This window comes from Taudactylus pleione, unplaced genomic scaffold (genome assembly GCF_031769625.1).
Source record: "Taudactylus pleione unplaced genomic scaffold, aTauple2 ptg001127l, whole genome shotgun sequence".
NCBI classification, from domain to species: Eukaryota; Metazoa; Chordata; class Amphibia; order Anura; family Myobatrachidae; genus Taudactylus; species Taudactylus pleione.
Genome location: NW_028285528.1, coordinates 67,934 through 95,633, shown reverse-complemented (window position 1 = coordinate 95,633; position 27,700 = coordinate 67,934). Strand labels below are relative to the sequence as shown.

Sequence of the window (27,700 nt, the reverse complement as noted above, 5' to 3'; positions counted from 1 at the left end):
GACATAAGTGATGTCACTGTGACACTCCCAAATCCCTTTACCTCACCAGTCATATCCCTGTATTATTAGTATAGATATAAGTGATGTCACTGTGACACTCCCATATCCCCCTCACCTCCCCAGTCATATCCCTGTATTATTTGTATAGGTAAAAGTGATGTCACTGTGACATTCCCAGATGCCCTCACCTCCCCAGTCATGTCCCTGTATTATTACTATAGATATAAGTGATGTCACTGTGACACCCCCAGATCCCCTCACCTCCCCAGTCATGTCCCTGTATTATTACTATAGATATAAGTGATGTCACTGTGACACTCCCAGATCCTCTCACCTCCCCAGTCATGTCCCTGTATTATTACTATAAATATAAGTGATGTCACTGTGACATTCCCAGACCCTCTCACCTCCCCAGTCAGCAGGTTGATGATCTCCAGGGTGAGATCTATTATTCTCTCAGTCATGTGACTCTTGGCCTTGTCCATCCTCAATGATTTATACAGGACTCTCACGTGAAGTTCCTTAGAGCTGATTTACCTAGGAATGAAAATATTATTTACAATTAATATCAGAGTACAAGTCACATACACAGGTAGGAAACACCATGTGACCAGTAAGCCCTCCTCCCCGAGCTATGGAGATCTGGTCAGTGTTTCTCAGATCCAGCTAAATAAGGCACCTTAGATGAAGTCACACAATCCTATGTTGCTAAAGGACAAACCACCACAACTGGGGGCTGGGGGCTAGAATTAGTCGGCTGACAATTCTTTGCAGTTTAGATCCGGAAATATAAAACGGCAAGGCCCCAGGAGCCATGATCCACCCAGACACCTCTTTATTCAAATTGCTAAACTTTAATTTTGTTACAAAGGGATGAATTAAAGAGAATTATTATTTTTGCCTTTTGTTATATCATTTTTTTGAGTTTCATGCCCACAATCACATTAAGAGGAGAATTCAATTAGACACGATATACTTCTTTTTCATGAAAAATGGCTTATGGTAGAAATAAATACTTATCGCGCAATCTTATTAGATGCGCTTTTCACGGGTGCAAATTCTACATAACGTTTTTTGCGCATTAGTTATCATCATCTTCTAAGCAGGTAAAAAGTTGTGGAAAATACCTATATAAAGGTAAAAATGTCAGGACTTAGTTAGGAAACAATGGGACACCCTCCTTAAGGACTTATTTGGTAATATGAATTTTTTAAATTGCGTAAATTGCCCAATAAAGACATGTCATTTTTGGAGTGATAAATTGCAAAGTGGAGGAAAATGGCATAATTGATGTGTACTGTACAGTCCCTTCTCCCCTATGTAATAATACCACATATCAGTATGTGATGGGAGCTGTGTTATTCCCACTCATATCTCACTGTACGATCCCCTCTCCCCTATATAATAATACCACATATCAGTGTGTGCTGGGAGCTGTTATTCCCCCTCATATATCACTGTACAGTCCCCTCTCCCCTATATAATAATAATACCACATATAATTGTGTGCCGGGAGCGGTGCTATTCCCCCTCATATATCACTATACAGTCCCCTCTCCCCTATATAATAATAATACCACATATCAGTGTGTGCTGGGAGCTGTGTTATTCCCCCTCATATATCACTGTACAGTCCCCTCTCCCCTATATAATAATACCACATATAATTGTGTGCCGGGAGCGGTGCTATTCCCCCTCATATATCACTATACAGTCCCCTCTCCCCTATATAACATACCTCCCAACTGTCCCGCATTTAGCGGGACAATCCCATTTTTCTGGGACTGTCCCACGGTGGGGGGGGAAGTTGGGAGAAGCATACACGCTGCTCTGCTATGCAAAGCAGCGTGTATGCAGAGCGAGAATAGATGCTGTGTGCATGCGCACAGCATCTATTCACAGTACGGGTGAAGTCCGGGGGCAGCCCAGCATCTCGGAGATGCTGGGCACGCCCCATTAGTGATGTAAATGGGGGCGTGTCATCAGACCACACCCCCTTTACGATCCAGCCACGCCCCTTTTCAGGTGCTCGCAGGTCCCGACTGGCTCACTACAAATGTTGGGAGGTATGATATAATAATAATAGCACTTATCAGTGTGTGCTGGGAGCTGTGTTATTCCCCCTCATATATCATTGTACAGTCCCCTCTCCCTATATAATAATAATAACCGATATCAGTGTGAGCTGGGAGCTGTGTTATTCCCCCTCATATATCACTGTACAGTCCCCTCTCCCTATATAATAATAATAATACCACATATCAGTGTGTGCTGGGAGCTGTGTTATTCCCCCTCATATATCACTGTACGGTCCCCTCCCCCCTATATAATAATAATAGCACATAGTGTGTGCTGGGAGCTGTGTTATTCCCCCTCATATATCACTGTACAGTCCCCTCCCCCATATATAATAATACCACATATCAGTGTGCTCTGGGAGCTGTGTTATTCCCTCTCATATATCACTGTACAGTCCCCTCCCCCCTATATAATAATTGTACAGTCCCCTCCCCCTATATAATAATAATACCACATATCAGTGTGTGCTGGGAGCTGTTATTCCCCTAAATATATCACTGTACAGTCCCCTCCCCTATATAATAATAATAGCACATATCAGTGTGTGCTGTGAGCTGTGTTATTCCCCCTCATATATCACTGTACAGTCCCCTCCCCCCTATATAATAATAATACCACATATCAGTGTGTGCTGGGAGCTGTGTTATTCCCCCTCATATATCACTGTACAGTCCCCTCCCCCCTATATAATAATAATACCACATATCAGTGTGTGCTGGGAGCTGTGTTATTCCCCCCTCATATATCACTGTACGGTTCCCCCCCCCTACATAATAATAATACCACATATCAGTGTGTGCTGGGAGCTGTGTTATTCCCCTCATATATCACTGTACAATCCCCTCTCCCCTATAAAATAATAATACCACATATCAGTGTGTGCTGGGAGCTGTGTTATTCCCCTCATATATCACTATACAGTCCCCTCCCCCTATATAATAATAATATCATATATCAGTGTGTGCTGGGAGCTGTGTTATTCCCTCATATATCACTGTACGGTCCCCTCTCCCCTATATAATAATAATAGCACATATCAGTGTGTGCTGGGAGCTGTGTTATTCCCCCTCATATAACACTGTACGGTCCCCTCCCCCCTATATAATAATAATAGCACATATCAGTGATAAATTGCAAAGTGGAGGAAAATGGCATAATTGATGTGTACTGTACAGTCCCTTCTCCCCTATGTAATAATACCACATATCAGTATGTGATGGGAGCTGTGTTATTCCCACTCATATCTCACTGTACGATCCCCTCTCCCCTATATAATAATACCACATATCAGTGTGTGCTGGGAGCTGTATTATTCCCCCTCATATATCACTGTACGGTCCCCTCTCCCCTATGTAATAATATAATATATACAGGACACGTTACCTGGCTCTGGCTGTGGCAAGAATGTCTAAGACAAAATGGCAGCTAAAGCCCCGCCCACTCTGCTCTGTGACTGGGAGACTATAAGAATATGGCCGCCGGTTACTGTACATGAGGACACCATTAGACTAAACAGCTGTTACTCTAGTGATGAGGCTGTGAGCGGCAGGTGCAGGTGGCTGCTAGTTACAGGACGTCCTTCCTACTGTGTTCCACCTGATTGGCTGCTCGCTGCTCCCAATCACCGCACTGAGGGGAATTGGAGGAGGACGGTCACTATGATGAGAGGGGCGGGGCAGACAGGAGCCATAGCTACACGGAGATGAAAGGGGCGTGGTTATGTATAGGGGGCGTTTTTCTATTACAGGAATAAAGCGGCTGGGAGCAGGTAATGGTTATTATTATACAGGGGGAGCAGCTTATGATGTCCTGTTATTACTCTTATAGAGGGCAAACAGCCTGTTGTATCCTGTTGTTATTATTATTATACAGGGGGAGCAGTCTGTGGTGTCCTGTAATTAATATTATACAGGGAGAGTAGCCTGTGGTGTCCTGTTATTACTCTTATATAGGAGGAGCAGCCTGTGTTTTCATATTATTATTATACAAGGGAGCAGCCTGTGGTGTCCTGTTATTATTATACAGGAAGAGCAGCCTGTGGTGTATTTTTATTATAATTATTATTATTATACATGGGGAGTAGCAGCCTGTGGTGTCATGTTTATTATACAGGGGGAGCAGCCTATGGTGTCCTGTTATTATTATACAGGGGAGCAGCCTGTAGTGTCCTGTTGTTACTATTATACAGCGGAAGCAGCCTGTAGTGTCCTGTTGTTACTATTATACAGGGGGAGCACCCTGTGGTGTCCTTTTACTATTATTATACAGGGGGAGCAGCCTGTGGTGTCCTGTTATTATACAGTAGGAGCAGCCTGTGGTGTCCTGTTATTACTATTATTATACAGGGGAGCAGCCTGTGGTGCCCTGTTACTATTATGCAGGGGGAGCAGTCTGTGGTGTCCTGTTATTATACAGTGGGAGCAGCCTGTGGTGTCCTGTTATTACTATTATTATACAGGGGAGCAGCCTGTGGTGCCCTGTTACTATTATGCAGGGGGAGCAGTCTGTGGTGTCCTGTTATTATACAGTGGGAGCAGCCTGTGGTGTCCTGTTATAGCAGCAGCTGCAGAGCAATAATAACAGTAATGAGTGGTCAGGGAATAACACATAATAGGTATAACATGTTTGTACTGTATATACCAGATGATACACAACAGGAGCAGGGGAAGGATGTGTGAGAAGGACACAGACAGGCCATGTAACAAAGGGCTGCACTCCCTGAGCTGAGACTGTCTGTCAGGGCATCTTGTTATCCTGAGCAATAGAGACTCCCTCAGAGACAGCCAGTGGCTGTGACAGTCCCCAGAGTGTCACTGATTATCCCCCAGGACATGTCTCAACCCACCCTACGCTGCACACACACGGCCGGCAGGCTGGTCACACATGTAACATACATCTGAGGTGCGGTCATTTTTCATTTCATCATTTGTGCAGAGTGACTGATGGGATTCTGTATTGTGTAACCCTTTGTGTGTCCCCTGGGCTGCCTGCTGTCCTATCCCTGTGTTATTAACCTCTTCTGTTCCCTTCCCCCTCCCCTGTGTTACTGACACCTCTGTACAGCTGTTACACCTCCTGTTGTGTGCTCTGTATTCCTACGTTACTTCCCCTCTCCCCATATCTGCACCCCTTCTGCTCTCCTGTGTACTCTCCCCTCACACCCCTGTTATCTGTATGACCTCAGTATAGTAAAAGATTCTCTCCGGTTCTGGAATAAATGTAAAACAAAAAAAAAATTCCCAACATCCATAATTCATGTGTTTGTAAAAGATTCACGTGGAGTAAATTGCACCAAATCTCTGTCTGGGAGGAATAAGACCCCCGGCCAGGAGAGGAGCATTGGTGTAACCTTATACAGTACAGCGTTGTGTGACAGCCTCTGAGGAGCCTTATGGGGCTGGGTCACAGGAACCTCTGACAGACACTGACCAGGGCTCTATGGCTGGGGGGAAAGGGGAGACTTACTGGTCACTCAGAGTAATATGTCTGACTGTGTTACATGTGTATTATATTTATTCTATTTATTCCTAGATAGTCCTGCTATGAGAAACCAAAGTATTTATTACACATCACACATTCTATATTCTCACTGATTCTTTGAGGATGGACATGGATGAAAGTCACAGGACTGAGAGGATCTTACATCTCACCCTGGAGATCATCTACCTGCTGACTGGGGAGGTGAGAGGGTCTGGGGCTGTCACAGTGACATCACTTATATCTATAGTAATAATACAGGGACATGACTGGGGAGGTGAGGGGATCTGGGAGTGTCACAGTGACATCACTTACATCTATAGTAATAATACAGGGACATGACTGGGGAGGTGAGCAGATCTGGGAGTGTCACAGTGACATCCCTTATATCTATAGTAATAATACAGGGACATGACTGGGGAGGTGAGAGGATCTGGGAGCGTCACAGTGACATCACTTATATATATAGTAATAATACAGGGACATGATTGGGGAGGTGAGGGGATCTGGGAGTGTCACAGTGACATCACTTATATCTATAGTAATAATACAGGGACATGACTGGGGAGATGAGGGGGTCTGGGACTGTCACAGTGACATCACTTATATCTGTAGTAATAATAAAGAGACATGACTGGGGAGGTGAGAGGGTCTCATAGTGTCGCAGAGACATCACTTATATCTTTAGTAATAATACAGGGACATGACTGGGGAGGTGAGTTAATCTGGGAGTGTCACAGTGACAACACTTATATCTAGGGTAATAATACAGGGACATGACTATGGAGGTGAGGGTTTCTGGGAGCGTAGCAATGACATCTCTTATATCTATAGTAATAATACAGGGACATGACTAAGTAGTTGGGGGGGATCTGGGACTGTATGCAGTGATATTTGGTGTCTTCCCCAATAAACAGGGTTACACAGTAGTGAAGAAGACATACGGTGAGTGTGAGACACCCAGCAGCCTTCCCCTTGTATCAGGTACACTGAACAGGACCCTGCGCCCCATCACAGTGCCTCCACCTTACTCACTGATTCATAAGAGACCCAATGACCAGAAGATCCTGGAATTCACCAAAAAGAACATTCACCTGCTGACTGGAGAGGTGACTGCTGGGAATTGGACATTATACAGTAACACCAGGGGATGTGTCTGGGTGATGACTGGAGGGGTGACTGCTGGGAATGGGACATTATACAGTAACACCAGGGGATGTGTCTAGGTGATGACTGGAGAGGTGACTGCTGGGAATGGGACATTATGCAGTAACACCAGGGGATGTGTCTGGGTGATGACTGGAGAGGTGACCGCTGGGAATGGGACATTATACAGTAACACCAGGGGATGTGTCTGGGTGATGACTGGAGGGGTGACTGCTGGGAATGGGACATTATACAGTAACACCAGGGGATGTGTCTAGGTGATGACTGGAGAGGTGACTGCTGGGAATGGGACATTATACAGTAACACCAGGGGATGTGTCTGGGTGATGACTGGAGAGGTGACTGCTGGGAATGGGACATTGTACAGTAACACCAGGGGATGTGTCTGGGTGATGACTGGAGAGGTGACTGCTGGGAATGGGACATTATACAGTAACACCAGGGGATGATGTGTCTGAGTGATGACTGTATCATTGTGTGTGTCAGGTTCCTATAAGGTGTCAGGATGTCACTGTCTATGTCTCCATGCAGGAGGGGGAGTATAACGGCCCCTCACATCACTGGGTAAGAAGAGACTGTAATTTATTGTACAGGGGAGAGCAGGTATGGGGGCCCCCTATATACACACATCACCTGATAATCACATGTATACAATGTACTCAGTCACTGTGTGTCTCCTACAGATGGAGCCCAGTAACAGTAATTCCCCAGAGAGATGTCCTCGTCCTCTGTATTCCCAGCACTGTACAGAGGAGAATCACATATATACAATGTACTCAGTCACTGTGTGTCTCCTACAGATGGAGCCAGTAACAGTAATACCCCAGAGAGATGTCCCCGTCCTCTGTATTCCCAGCACATTCCCAGCACTGTACAGAGGAGAATCACATATATACAATGTACTCAGTCACTGTGTGTCTCCTACAGATGGAGCCAGTAACAGTAATACCCCAGAGAGATGTCCCCGTCCTCTGTATTCCCAGCACTGTACAGAGGAGAATCACATATATACAATGTACTCAGTCACTGTGTGTCTCCTACAGATGGGCCCAGTAACAGTAATACTCCAGAGAGATGTCCCCGTCCTCTGTATTCCCAGCACTGTACAGAGGAGAATCACATATATACAATGTACTCAGTCACTGTATGTCTCCTACAGATGGAGCCAGTAACAGTAATACCCCAGAGAGATGTCCCCGTCCTCTGTATTCCCAGCACTGTACAGAGGAGAATCACATATATACAATGTACTCAGTCACTGTGTGTCTCCTACAGATGGAGCCAGTAACAGTAATACCCCAGAGAGATGTCCCCGTCCTCTGTATTCCCAGCACTGTACAGAGGAGAATCACATATATACAATGTACTCAGTCACTGTGTGTCTCCTACAGATGGAGCCAGTAACCGTAATACCCCAGAGAGATGTCCCCGTCCTCTGTATTCCCAGCACTGTACAGAGGAGAATCACATATATACAATGTACTCAGTCACTGTGTGTCTCCTACAGATGGAGCCAGTAACAGTAATACCCCAGAGAGATGTCCCCGTCCTCTGTATTCCCAGCACATTCCCAGCACTGTACAGAGGAGAATCACATATATACAATGTACTCAATCACTGTGTGTCTCCTACAGATGGAGCCAGTAACAGTAATACCCCAGAGAGATGTCCCTGTCCTCTGTATTCCCAGCACTGTACAGAGGAGAATCTCATATATACAATGTACTCAGTCACTGTATGTCTCCTACAGATGGAGCCAGTAACAGTAATACCCCAGAGAGATGTCCCCGTCCTCTGTATTCCCAGCACTGTACAGAGGAGAATCACATATATACAATGTACTCAGTCACTGTGTGTCTCCTACAGATGGAGCCAGTAACCGTAATACCCCAGAGAGATGTCCCCGTCCTCTGTATTCCCAGCACTGTACAGAGGAGAATCACATATATACAATGTACTCAGTCACTGTGTGTCTCCTACAGATGGAGCCAGTAACAGTAATACCCCAGAGAGATGTCCCCGTCCTCTGTATTCCCAGCACTGTACAGAGGAGAATCACATATATACAATGTACTCAGTCACTGTGTGTCTCCTACAGATGGGCCCAGTAACAGTAATACTCCAGAGAGATGTCCCCGTCCTCTGTATTCCAAGCACTGTACAGAGGAGAATCACATATATACAATGTACTCAGTCACTGTGTGTCTCCTACAGATGGAGCCAGTAACAGTAATACACCAGAGAGATGTCCCCGTCCTCTGTATTCCCAGCACTGTACAGAGGAGAATCACATATATACAATGTACTCAGTCACTGTGTGTCTCCTACAGATGGAGCCAGTAACAGTAATACCCCAGAGAGATGTCCCCGTCCTCTGTATTCCCAGCACTGTACAGAGGAGAATCACAGGACTCCACAGGAACATCAGGTAATATAGGCTTTTCCCAAGAATCGTAATTCCAAAGTGACTTTTTATTAATGAATTAATCTGCTTTCTAATTGATTGTCTTACATGCTTATATTATACTATCTATTCTCAAGTAATGTACTCAGACAGTATTAAAGTGTTTTCTTTTCATTGCCATAGAGAACACAGGGACAACGTTGGTATAGGGGTGTGCAATAGGACTGGGCACCAGACAGAATCTTCTTTGACTTCAGGGCAGCCCAGCCTCCTCCCCTATACCCCGCCCCTAGCTCCAGGCAGCCCAGCCTCCTCCCCTATACCCCGCCCCTAGCTCCAAGCAGCCCAGCCTCCTCCCCTATACCTCACCACTAGCTCTAGGCAGCCCAGCCTCCTTCCCTATACCACACCCCCAGCTCCAGGCAACCCAGCCTCCTCCCCTATACCATGCCTCCAGCTCCAGGCAGCCTACCCTCCTCCCATTACCCCACCCCCAGCTCCAGGCAGGCCAGTTCTCATTGTGTGCCGACAAGAGCCGGGCACACTTCTATTCTAATTGAGTGAGCAACGTTGACGCTCCACCAACCCCTGGTGTCTGTGGCTGTGGTGCTGGCGACCGGGTCAGCGATCTTGACCATGTCCTCCACAAGCACAGAGGACGCCAGCCACAGCCATCGCTACGAGGAATCAGGTAAGGCGGCTTCCTGCATGCAGGTAGCCACGTTGGTGCGGCTTTACCCAACGGCTCTGACAAGCCGCCCGCACCTCCGCTAGACCACCACGGGCACATAGGCAACAGGGCTCTGCACTTAAAGTGGCCATTTACCCTGGAGGGCTCCATGTCAGAAGGGGGAGATAGATTCTCCCTGTTAGTTCCTCACCAGGTCCCTGGTGCGTTCCCTCACAGGCTTCTCGCCTGAGGTTTTCTCCTCTCCCTCCCACAGAGATGCTGAGCGGCCATTTTCAGTGCAACAGCCGACTACAGTCTCCAGAGAGCTGGGCTCCTGTCGCAAGTAATGTCACAGCTGGTTGACCGCTTGACAAACCTCCCTCTGACGGGTTCTGCAGTCTGATTTGCAGGCACCTGTTTTGGAACCGCCATAGAAAAGTTCCTTCTCCCATTCGGTTCAGGCTTTGGAGCAGGTGTCTGTCTCCTTCCAGCAGTTGCTGGATAAGGACATGCTTCCAAACGCGGACCATACAGGCGGAAAGGTACTACCACTCAGGTTGCTTATGCTTCGTGCTCTGATGTTACCTCAGACCTTGAGGAGCTCGGGTCCGTTGCTTCATATGTGGAGACCTCCTCTGACCAGGAGGAATCCTTGTCTCAGGTAGATGTAGCGGCCATCATCAAGATGGTTAAACTGGTCCTGGAAGTCGAAGACGAGGAACCAGCCCCTAGATCCAAGGCTCTGGTTGTCAAACGACAAAAGCAGGTTTCAGTAGAGTTCTCTAAATCAGAACAGCTTAAGGACCTCTTAGCTGAGGCTTGGACCATTCCTAATAGACTTTTTCAGGTCTCCAAGTGCATTGCGGCCTTTTATTCGCTCCCTGCCAAGCAACATCATATACGGAAGTCTTCTTCTTTGATTGACATGCACATTGCCCGCCTAGTTAAGAATTCTACCCTTCTTATCCCTAATATGGCTTCCCTTAAGGATCCAATGGATAGGAAGTTGGAAAGCTTCCTTGAGGCTATTTATTCCCATGCAGGGGCTATAGCTTCCTCTTGGGTGGCTAAGGCCATCGGCAGTTGGAAACGGCCTCTCTTCTCGTACTCCCAGGAACCAGTTACTGTTCCAAGTGGCGCATATTAAGGAGGCTGCCTCCTATCTGGACGAGGCAGCCCTTGACACTAGTATTCTAACCTCCAAAGTGTCAGCTTCCCCCATCGCGACTAGGAGAGCCCTCTGGCTTCATTCCTGGCGTGCAGACTCTAGATTCTAAGAAGGCTCTGGAGGCCCTTCTTTATTATGGGGAAATTCTATTTGGTCCGGAATTTGACAAGGTGGTGGCATCTAAGACAGAGTTTCTACCATCTGCAGCGGCCCCTAGATTGCGAGCATCTAATTTTCACTCTTTTCATCCACAGGGAAAGGCTGGGGGCCAGTCTTCCTCCAGGTCCATGGTTCTTCCTCCAAGGGCTCCATACCAGAAGCAAAAAACGCTGGGCTGCCAGTTGTCCCGCCACCAAGCCTGCCGACAAGACTGCAGCTACACAGGGCAGGCCTCCACCTGGGGGACCCCAGCGTAGGAGGCCGACTTCTGCTTTTCTCTGAGACCTGGCTGGCCAACACATCGGACCACTGGGTATGGGAGGTGGTTTCTCAGGGCTACGCTCTAACCTTCCGAAGGCGTCCTCAGCCCAGTTCTTTTCCACAGGTTTTCCAGCAGATCTACAAAAAGCAAAAGCACTGCTGGAGTCATTTCACTCCCTTCTGGCCTCCAAGGTAATTATTCCAGTACCCAGGGCTCAGAGAGACATGGGCTTCTATGCCAATCTCTTCTTGGTTCAGAAGTCAAGCGTTTCCTTTCGTCAATACTAAAGTCACTCAACCGCTTCTTGCGGATCCCCAGATTTTGTATACAATTTCTGTGTTCTATCGTTCCATCACTGGAATCGGGGGATTACATGGCCTACCTGGACACTCAGGATGCTTATGTACATGTTCCTATATGGCTCAGTCACCAGCGCTTCCTCTGGTTTTGCGGTCCGGGTGGATCATTACCAATTTTGGGCTTTGCCATTTGGTCTTTCCATGGCTCCTCGTGTCTTCACGAAAATCATGAGTCATGGCATCTCCTTTACAGGTGTTAGGATTCTACATTACCTGGACTGCCTTCTTATTCTGGCCTAGTCTCCAGATGCCCTCAGTGAACATCTTCATCTGGCGACAGATCTTCTGCAATCTCATGGTGGATCGTCAAATGGAAAAATTATTTCTTAACTCTGTCTCAGCAGATGCTCCACCTGGGGGCCTGAATGTACTTAACTGTTTAGTGAGTCTTTCTTCCACCGGACAAACTTCAGGACCTTCAGGACAGGATGCGCAGATTCTTGCATCACTGCCGAGTATCCACTCTTGCATGCGGGTCCTGGGCACACTTGTCTCCACCTTTTGACACCCAGTTTTCCAGTTGGCCGCTTCAGGGGGAAGTTCTGACCCGATGGAATGGATCCTATCCACATGGACATGGGCCGCCCCTTTTAGATTCAGAATTGGGTTCTGCTCCTCACCGATGCCAGTCATTTCAGGGTCAGTGAACAGTTCAGGAGAGCAGCCTTCTGATCAACATTCTCTGAATGGTCTTTCAGGCTCTGTGTCTAGTGCAACTGCTCCTCCAGCATCGTCCAGGCCAAGTTCACTCCGACAACGCAATTGTCGTTACATCAACCATCAGGGAAGCATTTGCAGTTGCGGTGCCATGAAGGATTTGAGTCGCATTATTAGCTGGGCAGAGCTTCATCTTCCAGCTTTGTCGGCGGTCTTCATTCCAGGGGTAGAGAATTGGGATATGGACTTTCTAAGCCGCCAAGATCTTTCCCTCGATCGGGCCTTTGTTTGGACACAGGCTACCTTCTGAAGGTAGTTTCTCGGTTCCACATCAACTAGGAGATTGTGGTTCCAGCTTTTCAGTCTCCTGATTCTTCGCCTGAGGAGGCCTCTTTGGATGTGATGAGCGCCCTCCAGATCTACGTAGACCACACTTACATCCGTAAGTCCGATTCCATATTTGTGCTCTATGGCTTTCACAAAAAGGGCTGGCTGGCTGGCTACAAAGCAAACCTTGGCCCGCTGGCTTTGTTTGACTATCTGCCACGTGTATGTGGTGGCAGTTCTCCCAGCACCAGCCGTGGTGACATCTCATTTCACCAGATTGATAAGTACTTCTTGGGCAGCTCGCCATGGTGCCTAGGCAGAGAATCTCTGCAAGGTGGCTACGTGGTCGTCTGTCCACACGTTTCTGTTTCTATTCCTTTGACACCTTTGCCTCTGCAGACGTGGCATTTGGGTGTTCTTAGTACAGCTCAGGAGCGTCCCCTCCCTTAGGGGAATTGCTTTGGGACATCCCAGCTTTGTCCCTGTGTCCCTTTATAGGTAGGAAGAAGAAAGGAAGATTTATGCTCTTACCTGGTTAAACCCTTTTCTTCGAGTTCCATAGGGGGCACAGGGCGCCCACCCTTACGCACTTGGCTTGCGGGGGTTTGTTCTGTTTCTGGTTCCCCTGTCCATCTCTTCGGTGTGTTTGGAGATGTGTGTGTGCCAGTCTTCCTTCTCCTTCTCGCTCCTGCCTTGGGCTCAAAGAAGTGTTTAGTGCGCTATACCAGCGTTGTCCCTATTGAACTCGAAGAAAAGGATTTAACCAAGTAAGAACACAAATCTCCTTATTTGATTGTTTTGTGGGTAATTTAATATGAAGACCTGACTGCTATTAAGGTGCAAAATATAAAGAGAGAAGAGATGTATCTGACAATTATAGAGGTGGAAGATACAGAGGGAGAAGAAGAGACGTATGTGACTGATATGAAGGCAGAAGATATAGAGGGAGAAGAAGAGACGTATGTGACTGATATGAAGGCAGAAGATATGCAGGCAGAAGAAGAGACATATGTGACTGATATGAAGACAGAAGATATAGATGGACAAGAGACATATGCGAGAGGTGATCAGCAGTGTAAGGAGGAGGAAATCCCTACAGATATCAGCACAGGTCAGTAATAAACACTTACTACAGAATAGAGTCACATATTCTCCTTGCTCAGTGACTACAATAATCTCTTATTCCTCAGTGAACAGTTTATATATTAGTAAAGCTAATTAGAGGTGGTTACTGCAAAATCATCCACAATTTATATGAGACATGGAAAGTGTAATCAGACGTGACAGAATGATGTCTAAGTCTATGAGGGATGTAATTTTTTACTCCTACAGGACAATAGACCAATTGCCAGATAGTAATAGTAGTATATTACTAATGCAAATATGTGACTGCTTACCACACTGCTATTGGCTGCTTTCCACACTGGTTCCACCCACTGTGATGAAATAGTGCTCTTAGGTAAGTCAGTAGATGATTGCGTGATCTTACTACTGGTTTCATGCTGTAATTCCAATGTGTGCTTTCATCTGAGGAACAGTTTGTGAGGTAAATCAATATATTTAAATGCCCTTATGAACAAATTAATAAATATGTGTGTGTGTTAATATAGAGGGAGAGAGTAACAGGACAAGAAGGAGCTCATAGTGTAATAAATAAAATACCAATTGATGGGTGTAAAATAGGTAAGGATATGCTTATCTGAGTGTGGTTCCACTCAAGGGTGATGAAAGTCAGGATAATCTCTCCTTGGACACTTTTTCAACCACCTTTAATGATCTCCATATCTGGAATACAGGCCAGCACTAAGCAAACAGAGAAGACTCATGATGTAATAATTGTCACCTGGTTCTCTGCCCACACCTTCCTGATCTGTTACCGTTTCCGGCTTTCACATCGAGGATGCTGTTTTTGGACGGAAGACGTTGCGTTTAGGTTTTTGTAAGCGTACCCTGCCCTAAGGGCAGCTTTTCAGCTTTCCATGGTCCAGTGTCCTCCAGCTTAGATGAAAGAGAAAACAGGGATTTTGTAATAACGTTTACATCCTTTTCTCTGATTCCCTCTGGGGGACACCGTGTTCCCACCGGTACACTCTGTTGTTTTGTTGGTTGGTTCTTGCTGGTTTGTATTTTACACTGTGTTGTTTCCCCTTGGTTTATTGCTACTTTTGAAGTTGTACTGATGACCAAGAGGTTGCAGAGGGGAGGAGCTACCATCTTACAGGTATAATAAGTACCAGCTCCTACGGTCCCCTCTGCTACCCACGGTCCAGTGTCCCTCAGATGGGATCAGAGAAAAGGATATAACAGTAAGTACAAACATCCCATTCTCCTACTCGTGTGTGCCTGACATTTACTGACTGAGAGTTGTGCTGGGAACCACATGGCTTGTAGTAAGGCTAGCACCTGCTGATGGTGTGATAGTCATCTCAGATGCAGTGAGAAAGTGTCCAGACAGCCAGAGCGCGCTGTCACATGTGTGGTCTGTGCCCAACATGTGGGACATGCACATGGACATACAGTAGTACTATGTAACGAAACCGGATTAGTGTAAGGGGACAAAGTAACAACGCTGAATCACAGCAGAATGGAGACAGAAGCACCAACAGAACGCCTGCTGAATGGGTTCTAAAATGGCACAAAATAGCTGCCATGGTACTGGCTGGAGTAGAGGTTGTCTGCACACTCAGAGATACCAGGAGAAGTCTGTGAGCCACGATGCCAGGACCAGGCTGTGAAACAAGCAGATTGCTAGTGGATATTAACCTCACAGCAAAGATGGCACCGCGTAACCGGTGAGGGCACCACATAGACCCTACAAGAGTGAAGACTATGGATGGAGGAACGCTGTTATGCCTACAACATCCTTAGGAGTCCTTTTAAAGTTGCTTGGGAAGACATCCAATGGTGAAGCTAATGGATGCCTTCATCGGATGCCTAACGCAGGCTACAGCTCAAAGTGTGGATAAGTGATCAGCCTAGAAGTCAGGAGTGGGAGAGGGGCGGCCATTACAAGTGTGTTTTGGGCTTACAGTTATTTGCTACCAGAGACATGTAATTAGGAATCTGGTGAAGGATGCAAAAATTGTGACCTGCTAATCATAATTCCACCATATACAATGTCACGATTGGTGTCTGTGAGTTACCTGTCTCAGGTGATGAGCGGGATTCAACAGAGACCGGCATGACTGGAACCACAGATGAGTTGAATAGCTCTATTGCAAGACTCATGTGGCAGTGAGAACCGCCTTTGGTGATAAATGACAGGAACTTAGAACCAGTAGAAACTTGAGAGGAACCGGACCGGGACCGGCAGGAAGACTCGCTGAGTTGAACTGGAAAACTTGGGCTTTGACTCTGGACTGGAATAACGTGGATAGAACTGATGAACTTGGAACTTGACTCTAGACTGGAATAACGTGGATTGAACTTGGAACTTGACTCTGGACTGGAATAACGTGGATTGAACTGAAGAACTTGGAACTTGACTGTGGACTGGAGTGATGCTACAATGGCTGAAGAGAAATCAGGTAATGCTGAGACGAGGGCTAAACAGGGTAATCCGGAAATGCTGTGACAAAGGCTGGAACTCAGGTGCAGGCTGGATTGGGTAATTGGGAATAACAGGTTCAGGAAGGAATGGGTAGGTATTAGAGTTTAGGTTCAGGGAGGGAGTGGGTAGGTAGAAGGAGCAGGAGTTGATCCACAGCAGGAAGCACGATGCAGGTTTGCAGGGTGCCAGGGACCAACCGGGAGTAGGGCTAGCAGAGCACAGGACTAAGGTCAGGCACACAGGAACTCACTATTAGCTGATGCAGGTATTCTGGATTGCCAGGTATTGCTGTAGAAGGTTTTCTGGATTGCCAGGTATTGCTGTAGCAGGTTTTCTGGATGCACCAGAGGTTGCTGTCAGCAGGAGTCAGGGATACCCTTGTACGCAGAAACAGCACGAACCGTACACCACGGGAAGATGAGATGTTCAGGCCCAGAATGCTATCAGGGGAGGATATATATACCCTGGGTCAGGCTGTAATTGGTGGATATGGACAGGTGGTCTGGCAGTAGCATTCTGAGTGGTGGAAGACACAACATGCAGAGGGAGTACTCATCTCTGCAGCACTGAGAATCAGAACCACACCTGTGATTCCAATCAGGGCTAGCAGTGTTCATAGACAGGAAAGGACCCAGCTGAATAATCACTGTGGAAGGAATGCAGGGCGAAGTACTGTAACCAGCATGATAAGATGAGATCCTCCAGGCAATTTACACACACAGATCCATGGGACAGCTGACAGGGTTAGTGTCAAGGCAAAAAGGTAACAAGCTAGCCAGGATCGTGACAGTACCCCCCTCTTTATGGATGGACTCCGGACACCAAAAAAAATAAAAAAAAAACTTTATTCAGACATCTTCCCAATACTCAATTTGTTGGGGTACTTGGAGTGGAAAGTCTACAAAGGTGATAGTTCAAGACCTTCACCGATTCTTCTTTTTGCTGCGAGAACGTTTTGTGCCAACCAACGGACATGGGATCTCTGGTAACTCCTGTGGAAATATGTGACTGGGAAGGACAGGATCAGAATTTTGGGAGGTACAGTAGGACAAAGAGGTGTGCGCACAAGTCATGTTCAGGGTTACAGATTCAAAAGTGCTGCTTTCTTGGGATGCCTCGAATTCAGCATGCTGGCCCTTGAAAATTTGACCTAGTTTGGACTTCAGGGGAGTGGCGGACGAATTCTTGGTAGAACAAACAGACTGCTTGGACAATATTTTAGGACTGAGAACTTCGCTAGAATTTTGGTTTACAGGGTAAGGCCAAATTCGTTGACAACAGCTTCACTGAAAGTCTTTATATTTAGAAGCATTGGATCATTGGAGGCGTAAATAGGGGCAACCCAGTCCCAAGCTTTACCTTGAAAAGATGGGATAATAAACTCTACAATATTAGTAGGCTTGACTCCACATGGCAAAGAAGAATTCATCATACAGAAGAATTGTTTCAATAAAGCATAGTATTGAGATAAGTCCCCATCAAAATAAATGCATGGTGGAGTATCCGACGAATCCTGTGTGTTCAAGGACTGTGAAGCACATTCAGGTGCAGGGCTGTAGGAAACTTGAGGATGCTCCAATTGATGAGGAGTCGGAATAACTGAAGCTGACAGATGTTCGGAATTCAGACCAATTGATGGAACTGGAAGGAGTTCTGAGGAGCTAGAGACAGTAGCCTCAACAATCAAGGCTGAGAACAGACTACAGAGATTGTCGTCCTCTGGAACAATATTTTCAGGAGATGCTGAACAGGAACCATAATCAGGATTAGTAGTACACAACACTCCTCCCTGGGAACTGGAATCTGAAACCAGCTCCTGGGGCACTAGACTTGAGACCCCCTGCTGGGGTGCGAGACTTGAAACCCCCTCCTGGGGTGCCAGACTTGAAACCCCTTGCTGGGGTGCTAGACTTTAGACCCCCTCCTGGGGTGCCAGACTTGAGACCCCCTCCTGGGGCTGAGACTCTGGAGACCCCTCCTGGGGTTGCTGACTGGAGTCCCCTGCTGGGACAAGGAGAATCCGGGCTGGGGCCGGAACGGGCAGAATCCGGGCTGGAGCCGGAACGGGCACTGAGACGTTGACACTTGGAACCACTGCTGGAGCTGCAAAGGGAACAGTCTTTAATGAAGTGGTCAGAACCCCCACAATAGAGACAGAGCTGTAAATCTTTGCGCCGCTGGCGTTCGGCCACAGAGAGCTTGGGGCGTGGGTAACTACGATGTCTGACATTACTGGGTTCGGAAGAATCCTTGTTTCTTAGGGATTCCAAGGCTGGGGTTTTAGTTGAGACAGAAGTAGCCCTAAGAAACTCGGGAATGATCTGAAAAATTTTGATGAGTAAAGTCTGTAGCTGCTCCAGCAGTTGATGGAAGGTAGTTAGAGGTTCAGGTATAATTTGAGTACCATCTAGCCGATTATTCAGGATTTGCAAAAGCTGTAGCACTTGATGCTGTACGGCCTCCTGTGAATCCAAGCGAGCGACCAGGTTATGGAAAGCATCTAGTCCCTTATTAGGTGCTTGATCAGTCACCATCGTTGGGCCTGAACATTCTGTCACGATTGGCGTCTGTGAGTTACCTGTCCTCAGGTGATAAGCGGGATTCAACGGAGACCGGCATGACTAGAACCACAGATGAGGTGAATAGCTCTAGTGCAAGACTCATGTGGCAGTGAGAACCGCCTTTGGTGATAAATGACAGAAACTTAGAACCAGTAGAAACTTGAGAGGGACCGGACCGGGACTGGCAGGAAGACTCGCTGAGTTGAACTGGAAAACTTGGGCTTTGACTCTGGACTGGAGTAACGTGGATTGAACTGAAGAACTTGGAACTTGACTCTGGACTGGAATAACGTGGATTGAACTTGGAACTTGACTCTGGACTGGAATAACGTGGATTGAACTGAAGAATTTGGAACTTGGCTCTGGATTGAAATAACGTGGATTGAACTGAAGAACTTGGAACTTGACTCTGGACTGGAGTTATTGCGACAATGGCTGAAGAGAAATCAGGTAATACTGAGATGAGGGCTAAACAGGGTAATCCGGAAATGCTGTGACAAAGGCTGGAACTCAGGTGCAGGCTGGATTGGGTAATTGGGAATAACAGGTTCAGGAAGGAATGGGTAGGTATTAGAGTTTAGGTTCAGGGAGGGAGTGGGTAGGTAGAAGGAGCAGGAGTTGATCCACAGCAGGAAGCACAATGCAGGTTTGCAGGGTGCCAGGGACCAACCGGGAGTAGGGCTTCGCAGAGCACAGGACTAAGGTCAGGAGCACAGGAACTCACTATTAGCTGATGCAGATTTTCTGGATTGCCAGGAATTGCTGTAGCAGGTTTTCTGGATTGCCAGGTATTGCTGTAGCAGGTTTTCTGGATTGCCAGGTATTGCTGTAGCAGGTTTTCTGGATGCACCAGAGGTTGCTGTCAGCAGGAGTCAGGGATACCCTTGTACGCAGAAACAGCACGAACCATACACCACGGGAAGACGAGATGTTCAATTCCCAGAATGCTATCAGGGGAGGATATATATACCCTGGGTCAGGCTGTAATTGGTGGATATGGACAGGTGGTCTGGCAGTAGCACTCTGAGTGGTGGAGGGCATAACATGCAGAGGGAGTACTCATCTCTGCAGCACTGAGAATCAGAACCACACCTGTGATTCCATTCAGGGCTAGCAGTGTTCACAGACAGGAAAGGACCCAGCTGAATAATCAGTGTGGAAGGAATGCAGAGCGAAGTACTGCAACCAGCATGATAAGAGCAGATGATCCAGGCAAATTACACACACAGATCCATGGGACAGCTGACAGGGGTAAGTCTCAAGGCAAAAAGGTAACAAGCTAACCAGGATCGTGACATCCAATAGGCCATGCACTAGGCCTTTTGACCCAGGTGTGGTTATAACACCAGTAAGTTTGTGCTGAGAACATGGACTAAAAAGTTGGATAGGAAAGTAAAGAAACCGGAATTGTGTAGGTGACTAAAGTTCATAGCCTTATTCCAAACCCTACGTGGACTGTACTTTTTAGCCCAGTGTTCTTTAATTACTTCATACCCTGGTGATTATCCCAGCCCTTTACTGATAATATGACATTGTATTTACATTTATGGTTATGTGTTGCCGTGTGAAATTAGGTGTTAGATGTTTCTATACAGAATGTGCATCCCTATGCCCTTAGGAATAGATCATACCAGAAGTACCTGTGAGGGAAATGTGACATCAAGGCCTGCACAATGTGGTAAGCGGTGTATGCATTGCAGAGAGTAGCCCGGCGCCTTCCCTGCCCTGTTCGCAATGCAATGTAGCTTCCTCCTTTCTACGTCTTTTCACATCCCCCTTCAGTTATATTCTCCTTAATTTAACACAATTTAAAATACTGACATAGTTTGGACTCGAACCTGTCACCTCTGCTTTGCAGTCTGACAACATACAAATAGAGGGATTTGCTGCTACAATGGAAGCCTTTGAATTCTAACTATATGCAGCTAATTCACATTCTCTGCAATTTAAAATACAGTCCTACCATGGATTCGAACTTAGCACCTTATACTTTGCAGTTAGTCACCTTACCAATGGAGCCGCTTACTACATTAGAAATATGAGAATGCTAACTATATGAGGGCACAAATTTACAGTTTGCAGGAGGGTGCCTTACACCCTAGCATCGGCCCTTCTTCACAGGTTAAATTCTCCCTCCACAGTTGACACTCAAGGGTTGAGTGAATTATGGTACCTTGTACCTTCTTTTTTACTCCCTATTGCCAGAGAGCCAAGAGTCTGACCCAGCAGGGTAATGGGGGCTGGATAGCACAAAGACCACACCAATCTGAACCTTTGGTAACTTCCCTGAGCAGATCCTTCCAACAAGGGTATTAAGCTGGCCACACACTAGACCAACTTGCATCCAACCATCCAACTTGTTGATTGGTTGGAATGAAAATCTGGTAACTTATGGGAGTAACTGATGATCAGCAATTTGCTCCTAAATGCCAGAAAACAGATGAAAATGACGTCAGACAAGTTTGTTAAATGTTTGATCTAAACAATTTTTTCAAACATCAGTTTTTGTCCATTTTCCGGCGTTTGGGAGCAAATTGCTGATTGCCATTTGCTTTCATACCTTACCAGATTTTCATTCCAACCAATCAACTAGTTGGCTGGTTGGACAGATAATCTTTAGATGTGTGGCCAGCTTTAGGAGGGTGATAAAGGAGGGTTAGACTGAGGGCTGGAGAGATGAGTCCCTGGCCCTAGGATAAGAGGTGATACTCTGCCAGGGAATCATTGTGGGAACTGTCGTATGGAATTGTATTACTGAAGTATACTTTGCTGTTTATCACCCATCTGATCAATAAACCACCATTGGTTTTCATCTACCACCGTGCCCAAGTAATCTGCAGTCCCATAGCCTCTGTAATTACGTGAATAATATGTGGTGCACCAATGCTGCCTTTATTGAGACGTTCTGTGGATGTGGAATGTCTATTGATAAATGCAGGCCCTTTTATTTGCCTAGAGAAATCTTATCAGTGATAGTGGTGGCTGTTTTATATTCCGCCAGCAGGCAAATGAGGGTTGTGCTCTGGACATTGTATGTAATGCCCGAGCTAAACTACAATCTGCTTATGTGGAAGGAGCATCCAGTGACTGTGTGTCACCAGCCCAGATATCTGACCAGTCTGCTCCCCACACACTCTGGTATATCTCATACATCAGGAGCCATCAGCCCCTATTATACTCCTGCTCTCCCCCCTCACATCATGTCACTGTGTGTTACCAGCCCAGAGATCTGACCAGTCTCCTCCCCACACTCTCTGGTGTATCTCATACATCAGGAGCCATCAGCCCCTATTATACTCCTGCTCTCCCCCTCACATCATGTCACTGTGTGTTACCTGCCCAGAGTCTGACCAGTCTCCTCCCCACACTCCCTGGTCTATATCATACATCAGGAGCCATGAGCTCCTATTATACTCCAGGTCTCCTCCTCACATCATGTCACTGTGTGTTACCAGCTCAGAGATCTGACCAGTCTCCTCCCCACACTCTTTGGTGTATCTCATACATCAGGAGCCATCAGCCCTATTATACTCCTGCTCTCCCCCTCACATCATGTCACTGTGTGTTACCAGCCCTGCGATCTGACCAGTCTCCTCTCTGCACTATAAAACCATATACTCACAAATAACAAACTCCATGTATACACACACAAAGCTATAAGCACACACTTATTATTGCACAGTGCTTCCACCAATGCTTGTCTACAATGAATGACAGCCTATAATAGTAGTGTGACTGTGACAATGGGACTGTGGCACCTGAGTGTGACCAGAGGGACATATAGTGGCTGTTGCACTGTTGCCGTTTGCTACCTTTGTGCCTACCTGGAGACCTGTGAGTAGTGTAACCGGTGGCCAGGACATGCTGCTAGTGTACACAGCTACTGTGCGTCCACGTCTCCAGTGTGTGTGTGAGACAAGTGACTGGTTGCCCAGTGTCACTGGCTTATGTGGTTTCCTATCCCATGATAGTAGCTGGGGAATGTTACTCACCACATGTCTATGCTGTCTGCTTGGTAATCCCGTTGTGTTGTATTTTATCTGTGCAGCAAGAGCCATATCTGCTGTATGTACATCTATTATTGTAATAAGTTGTACAGTAGTTTGCAAATTCAAATTAGACATCGTGGTCTCACTATAAGTATTATTTACTGTTATTCTTCTTCTTATTATTATTATTACCAGTTATTTATATAGCGCACACATATTCCGCAGCGCTTTACAGAGAATATTTGGCCACTCACATCAGTCCCTGCCCCAGTGGAGCTTACAGTCTATGTTCCCTAACACATGCTCACACACATACACACGAGGGATAATTTTTGCTGGGAGCCAATTAACCTACCAGTATATTTTTGGAGTGTGGGAGGAAACCAGAGTACCCGGAGGAAACCCACGCAAGCACAGGAAGAATATACAAACTCCACACAGTTAGGGCTGTGGTGGGAATTGAACCCACGACCTCAGTGCTGTGAGGCAGTAACGCTGACCATTACACCGTCTGTGCTGCCCTTATGGGTTCAGCATTGCCTTACACTGTATATAAACAGAACACATTGCAAGCCTAACAAGGGAATAGTGCATACGACTTACAGTACAAAACATTGTAGCACATGGGACACCAGCTATAACAACACTGCAGCTTATACAGTCACAGTAATCACAGAAGCAGCACGGGCTGAGCCCAATGGTTAGGGTGCCGCTGTTAGTATTGGGGAGGAGGTGATAGTATAGGTCAGAGGAGCGAGAGCACAAAAGGAAAGAGGGCCCTGCTCATTAGAGCTTACAGTCTATAGGTGGAGGGGCTGACAGACAGGGGTGACTCAGGGGAGAGACAGTGAGCGAGGATCATAGTGAGATGAGTTAGAATGAGAGCAGGGAAGCTTCAGTAGAGGTTAAGGTGGGATGTACTAGAGGTGGGATTTGAGAGTCTGTATGAAGCTTAGAAAGAGGTGGAGAGTCTGAGAGGATGAGAGTTCCAGTGGTGGGGAGCAGCACCGGCAAAGTCTTGGAGGCAGGAGGGGGAGGATATAATTAGTTGGGAGGAGAGGTGCCAGACATTGCCGGGGCAAAGTGGGTGATGGTAGTCTAGAGGGAGATGCAGTTGGAGATATAGGGGGGAGAGGGCTTTATAGGTGAGTAAAAGGTGTTTGAATTGGATTCTGAAGGAGATGAGGAGCCAGTGTTGGACCTTTGGGATAGTGGAGGCAGAAGCAGTAGTTTGGAGATGAGCCTGGCAGCAGCATTGAGGACAGATTGGAGTAATAAGAGATCAGAGTTGGGGAGGACACACGGGAGGAGGTTACAGTAACCCAGTCTGGAGATGACCGGTGAGTGGATGACTGGAAGGGACTGAATGTGGGTATTGAGAGGGTGGAGTTGAGGATCTCTCCAAGACAGAGGACTTGTGAGATGGATGACATGGTGAGGTTGCTGATGCATAGTAAAATTGAGGTAGGTGAGAGGACTCCAGGTGGTGGGTAGACAATCAGCTCATTCTTAGACATGTTAAGTTTAAGAAAATGTTGAGACATCCAAGAACATTTGCTCCTCAATATAAACAATTATGTCTATTCTCATACGTTTGTTTCCAGTAGATGGACGCACAAGCAGGAATACCTCGGAGGGAGATCTCATTGTGTTTTCAGGTTTTAAAATAGAAGATAAGAACATCAGACAAGATTGTCCAGGAGAAAACCCCATTACCCTAAATATACATCCAGCACTTCACAGTGCGGATATGTCATATGGTCCCTCTAATCATGAGGAACGTTCTTCTGATAATTCAGATCTTGTTACACACAGTACAGCTCATAAAGGTGATATGATATTATCTTGTTTTGATTCTGGTAAAAGTTCTATACATCAGTCATTTTCTGTTACACATCATAGAAGTCACACAGGTGAGAGGCCATTTCCATGCTCTGAGTGTGGGAAATGTTTTACCAAGAAATCACATCTTGTTAGACATAAGATGACACACACCGGTGAGAAGCCGTTTACATGCTCTAACTGTGGGAAATGTTTTACACATAAATCAGATCTTGTTACACATATGAGACGTCACATAGGTGAGAAACCATTTTCCTGTTCTGAGTGTAGGAAAAGTTTTACACAGAGATCATCTCTTGTTGTACATCAGAGAAGTCATTCAACTGACAAGCTACTTCCCTGCTCTGATTGTGGGAAATGTTTTACCAAGAAATCGCTTCTTGTTAAACATCAGAGAACTCACACAGGTGAGAAGCCATTTCTATGCTCTGAGTGTGGGAAATGTTTTACCCAGAAATCACATCTTGCTAGACATAAGATGACACACACCGGGGAGCAGCCGTTTACATGCTCTGAGTGTGAGAAACGTTTTCCACATAAATCAGATCTTGTTACACATATGAGACGTCACACAGGTGAGAAACCATTTTCCTGTTCTGAGTGTGGGAAATGTTTTACACAGAGATCCTCTCTTCTTGTACATCAGAGAAGTCACACAGGTGAGAAGCTACTTCCATGCTCTGATTGTGGGAAATGTTTTACCAAGAAACCACTTCTTAGACATCAGAGAACTCACACAGGTGAGAAGCCTTTTTCATGTCCTGAATGTGGGAAATGTTTTATACGGAAAACACATCTTCTTATACATCAGGGAAGTCACACAGGTGAGAATCCATTTGCATGCTCTGAGTGTGGGAAATGTTTTATACATAAATCAGATCTTGTTACACATATGAGACGTCACACAGGTGAGAAACCATTTTCCTGTTATGAGTGTGGGAAATGTTTTACACAGAAATCATCTCTTGCTGTACATCAGAGAAGTCACACAGTTGAGCAGTTACTTCTATGCTCTGAGTGTGGGAAATGTTTTACCAAGAAATCACTTCTTGTTAGACATCAGATGACACACACCGGTGAGAAGCCTTTTTCATGTCCTGAGTGTGGGAAATGTTTTATACGGAAATCACATCTTCTTATACATCAGAGAACTCACACAGGTGAAATACAATTTCAATGAGCTGATATTCATGGACCCTAGCTGCTGCACAGAGCACAATCCAGGTGCGGAGGAAAACACACAATAAATAGTCTTAATAAGTAAACAACAAATGTAGTTGGTATCTAGTGGGGAAGTCTATGTAATGCTGCCAGTCTATACATTATAGTCACCCATAAACAAAGTACAACAGCAGGAAGTGGAGACGGTTCAGGAAGAGCATAGATCACAGCACAGTCAGTCACCAGGAGCATCTGCAGGTCACATATAAAGAGCTAATAACACTGTAACTGTATATGATGGAAGCGCAATAACACTAACTATATGGTGGTAGCGCAATAACAACCAATCTGGGGAAACTCATCCTAGCTGGAGTTTCTACATATAGTTCGTACCAATTGGTGTTTATTGCGCTTCCATCATATACAGATACAGTGTTATTAGCTCTGTACCATCATATACCGTTACAGTGTTATTGCGCTACCATCATATACAGTTAGTGTTATTGCGCTACCATCATATACATTTAGTGTTATTGTGCTACCATCATATACAGTGTTATTATCTCTGTACCATCATATACAGTTAGTGTTATCTCTATACCATCCTATACAGTTAGTGTTATTATCTCTGTACCATCATATACAGTTAGTGTTATTGCGCTACCATCATATACAGTTAGTGTTATTATCTCTGTACCATCCTATACAGTCAGTGTTATTATCTCTGTACCATCCTATACAGTTAGTGTTATTATCTCTGTACCATCATATACAGTTAGTGTTATTATTTCTGTACCATCATATACAGTCAGTGTTATTATCTCTGTACCATCCTATACAGTTACAGTGTTATTATCTCTGTACCATCCTATACAGTTAGTGTTATTAGCTCTGTACCATCATATACAGTCACAGTGTTATCTCTGTACCATCATATACAGTCACAGTGTTATCTCTGTACCATCATATACAGTTACTGTGTTATTAGCTCTGTACCATCATATACAGTCACAGTGTTATCTCTGTACCATCCTATACAGTCACAGTGTTATCTCTGTACCATCCTATACAGTTACAGTGTTATTAGCTCTGTACCATCATATACAGTCACAGTGTTATTATCTCTGTACCATCCTATACAGTTACAGTGTTATTAGCTCTGTACCATCCTATACAGTCACAGTGTTATCTCTGTACTATCATATACAGTTACTGTGTTATTAGCTCTGTACCATCATATACAGTCACAGTGTTATCAGCTCTGTATATGTGACCTGCAGACGCTCCTGGTGACTGATCACAGTGTAGTTTATGCTCTCACCATTTTATTCACCTATATCACATTTATATGCTTGAGATATGAAATAGCTGCTGAATATTTACACTATGGCTGATTGATGCATTTAATGTATATTATTTAGGTACTGCTTAGGGTGCATCAGTACTAAATACTGTAAAAGCTGTGTACATTAATGCAAATAGTAAGAGCCTTTGTTGCATACAGTACGTTGGACGTACCATTCACTCCCTGATAATCTAGACTCAGGGAACACAGATGAACATAGTAAAGGGTCACCAGCCGCACAGTGTGTCGCAGCACTTTGCTACCAATCACAGCTGTGCTCCTGAAGACCTGTCACATGTAGGGGTGCAGCATGTGAGGAGGACAAGCAGGGGCGCAGACAGGCTCAGGAACTTATGTGCTAAAGAGGCATTATGGGTGTTTACATTACATACCTTGTTCCCACAAGGGCTCAGTGATACTATAGATTATGTGTCCTGTGCTTAGATGTCGGTGTAGTCAGCCTGGTCAGCTGGACCCGTATATGGGGTCATAACTGCAATTCTTTCTGTACAAATAGGGGTTA

The 27,700-nt window shown here is 45.8% G+C and overlaps 2 protein-coding genes across 4 annotated transcripts in view; one reads left to right on the top strand and one right to left on the bottom strand.

The window, feature by feature from the left end:
- Positions 1-500, bottom strand: part of LOC148453573 (uncharacterized) — a 286,887-nt gene extending 286,387 nt beyond the window's left edge. For 2 of the 3 annotated variants that reach the window (XM_088461958.1, XM_088461960.1), the window contains exon 1: positions 408-485. In XM_088461958.1, coding sequence (XP_088318084.1) covers positions 408-485 — 78 coding nt within the window. Of the gene's footprint in view, positions 1-407 lie in introns of all 3 variants that reach the window. The other variant, XM_088461959.1, reaches the window with a different exon arrangement.
- Positions 501-5,667: 5,167 nt separating this feature from the next.
- On the top strand, positions 5,668-26,057 carry LOC148453572 (uncharacterized). The gene is made up of 7 exons (XM_088461977.1): positions 5,668-5,760; positions 6,474-6,665; positions 7,210-7,270; positions 9,009-9,151; positions 13,735-13,840; positions 24,434-25,330; positions 25,412-26,057. The coding sequence occupies exons 1-7, from the start codon at positions 5,683-5,685 to the stop codon at positions 25,849-25,851; spliced, it is 1,917 nt and encodes a 638-aa protein (XP_088318103.1). The 5' UTR covers positions 5,668-5,682; the 3' UTR covers positions 25,852-26,057.
- Positions 26,058-27,700: the final 1,643 nt, after the last annotated feature.

What these genes read in the sequence shown, in the direction of transcription:
- LOC148453572 (XM_088461977.1), top strand. Translation starts at nt 5,683, where the DNA reads ATGGACATGGATGAAAGTCACAGGACTGAGAGGATCTTACATCTCACC. An exon ending in TCTACCTGCTGACTGGGGAG is followed by an intron (nt 5,761 to 6,473) that starts GTGAGAGGGTCT and finishes CCCAATAAACAG; the next exon opens with GGTTACACAGTAGTGAAGAA. An exon ending in TTCACCTGCTGACTGGAGAG is followed by an intron (nt 6,666 to 7,209) that starts GTGACTGCTGGG and finishes TGTGTGTGTCAG; the next exon opens with GTTCCTATAAGGTGTCAGGA.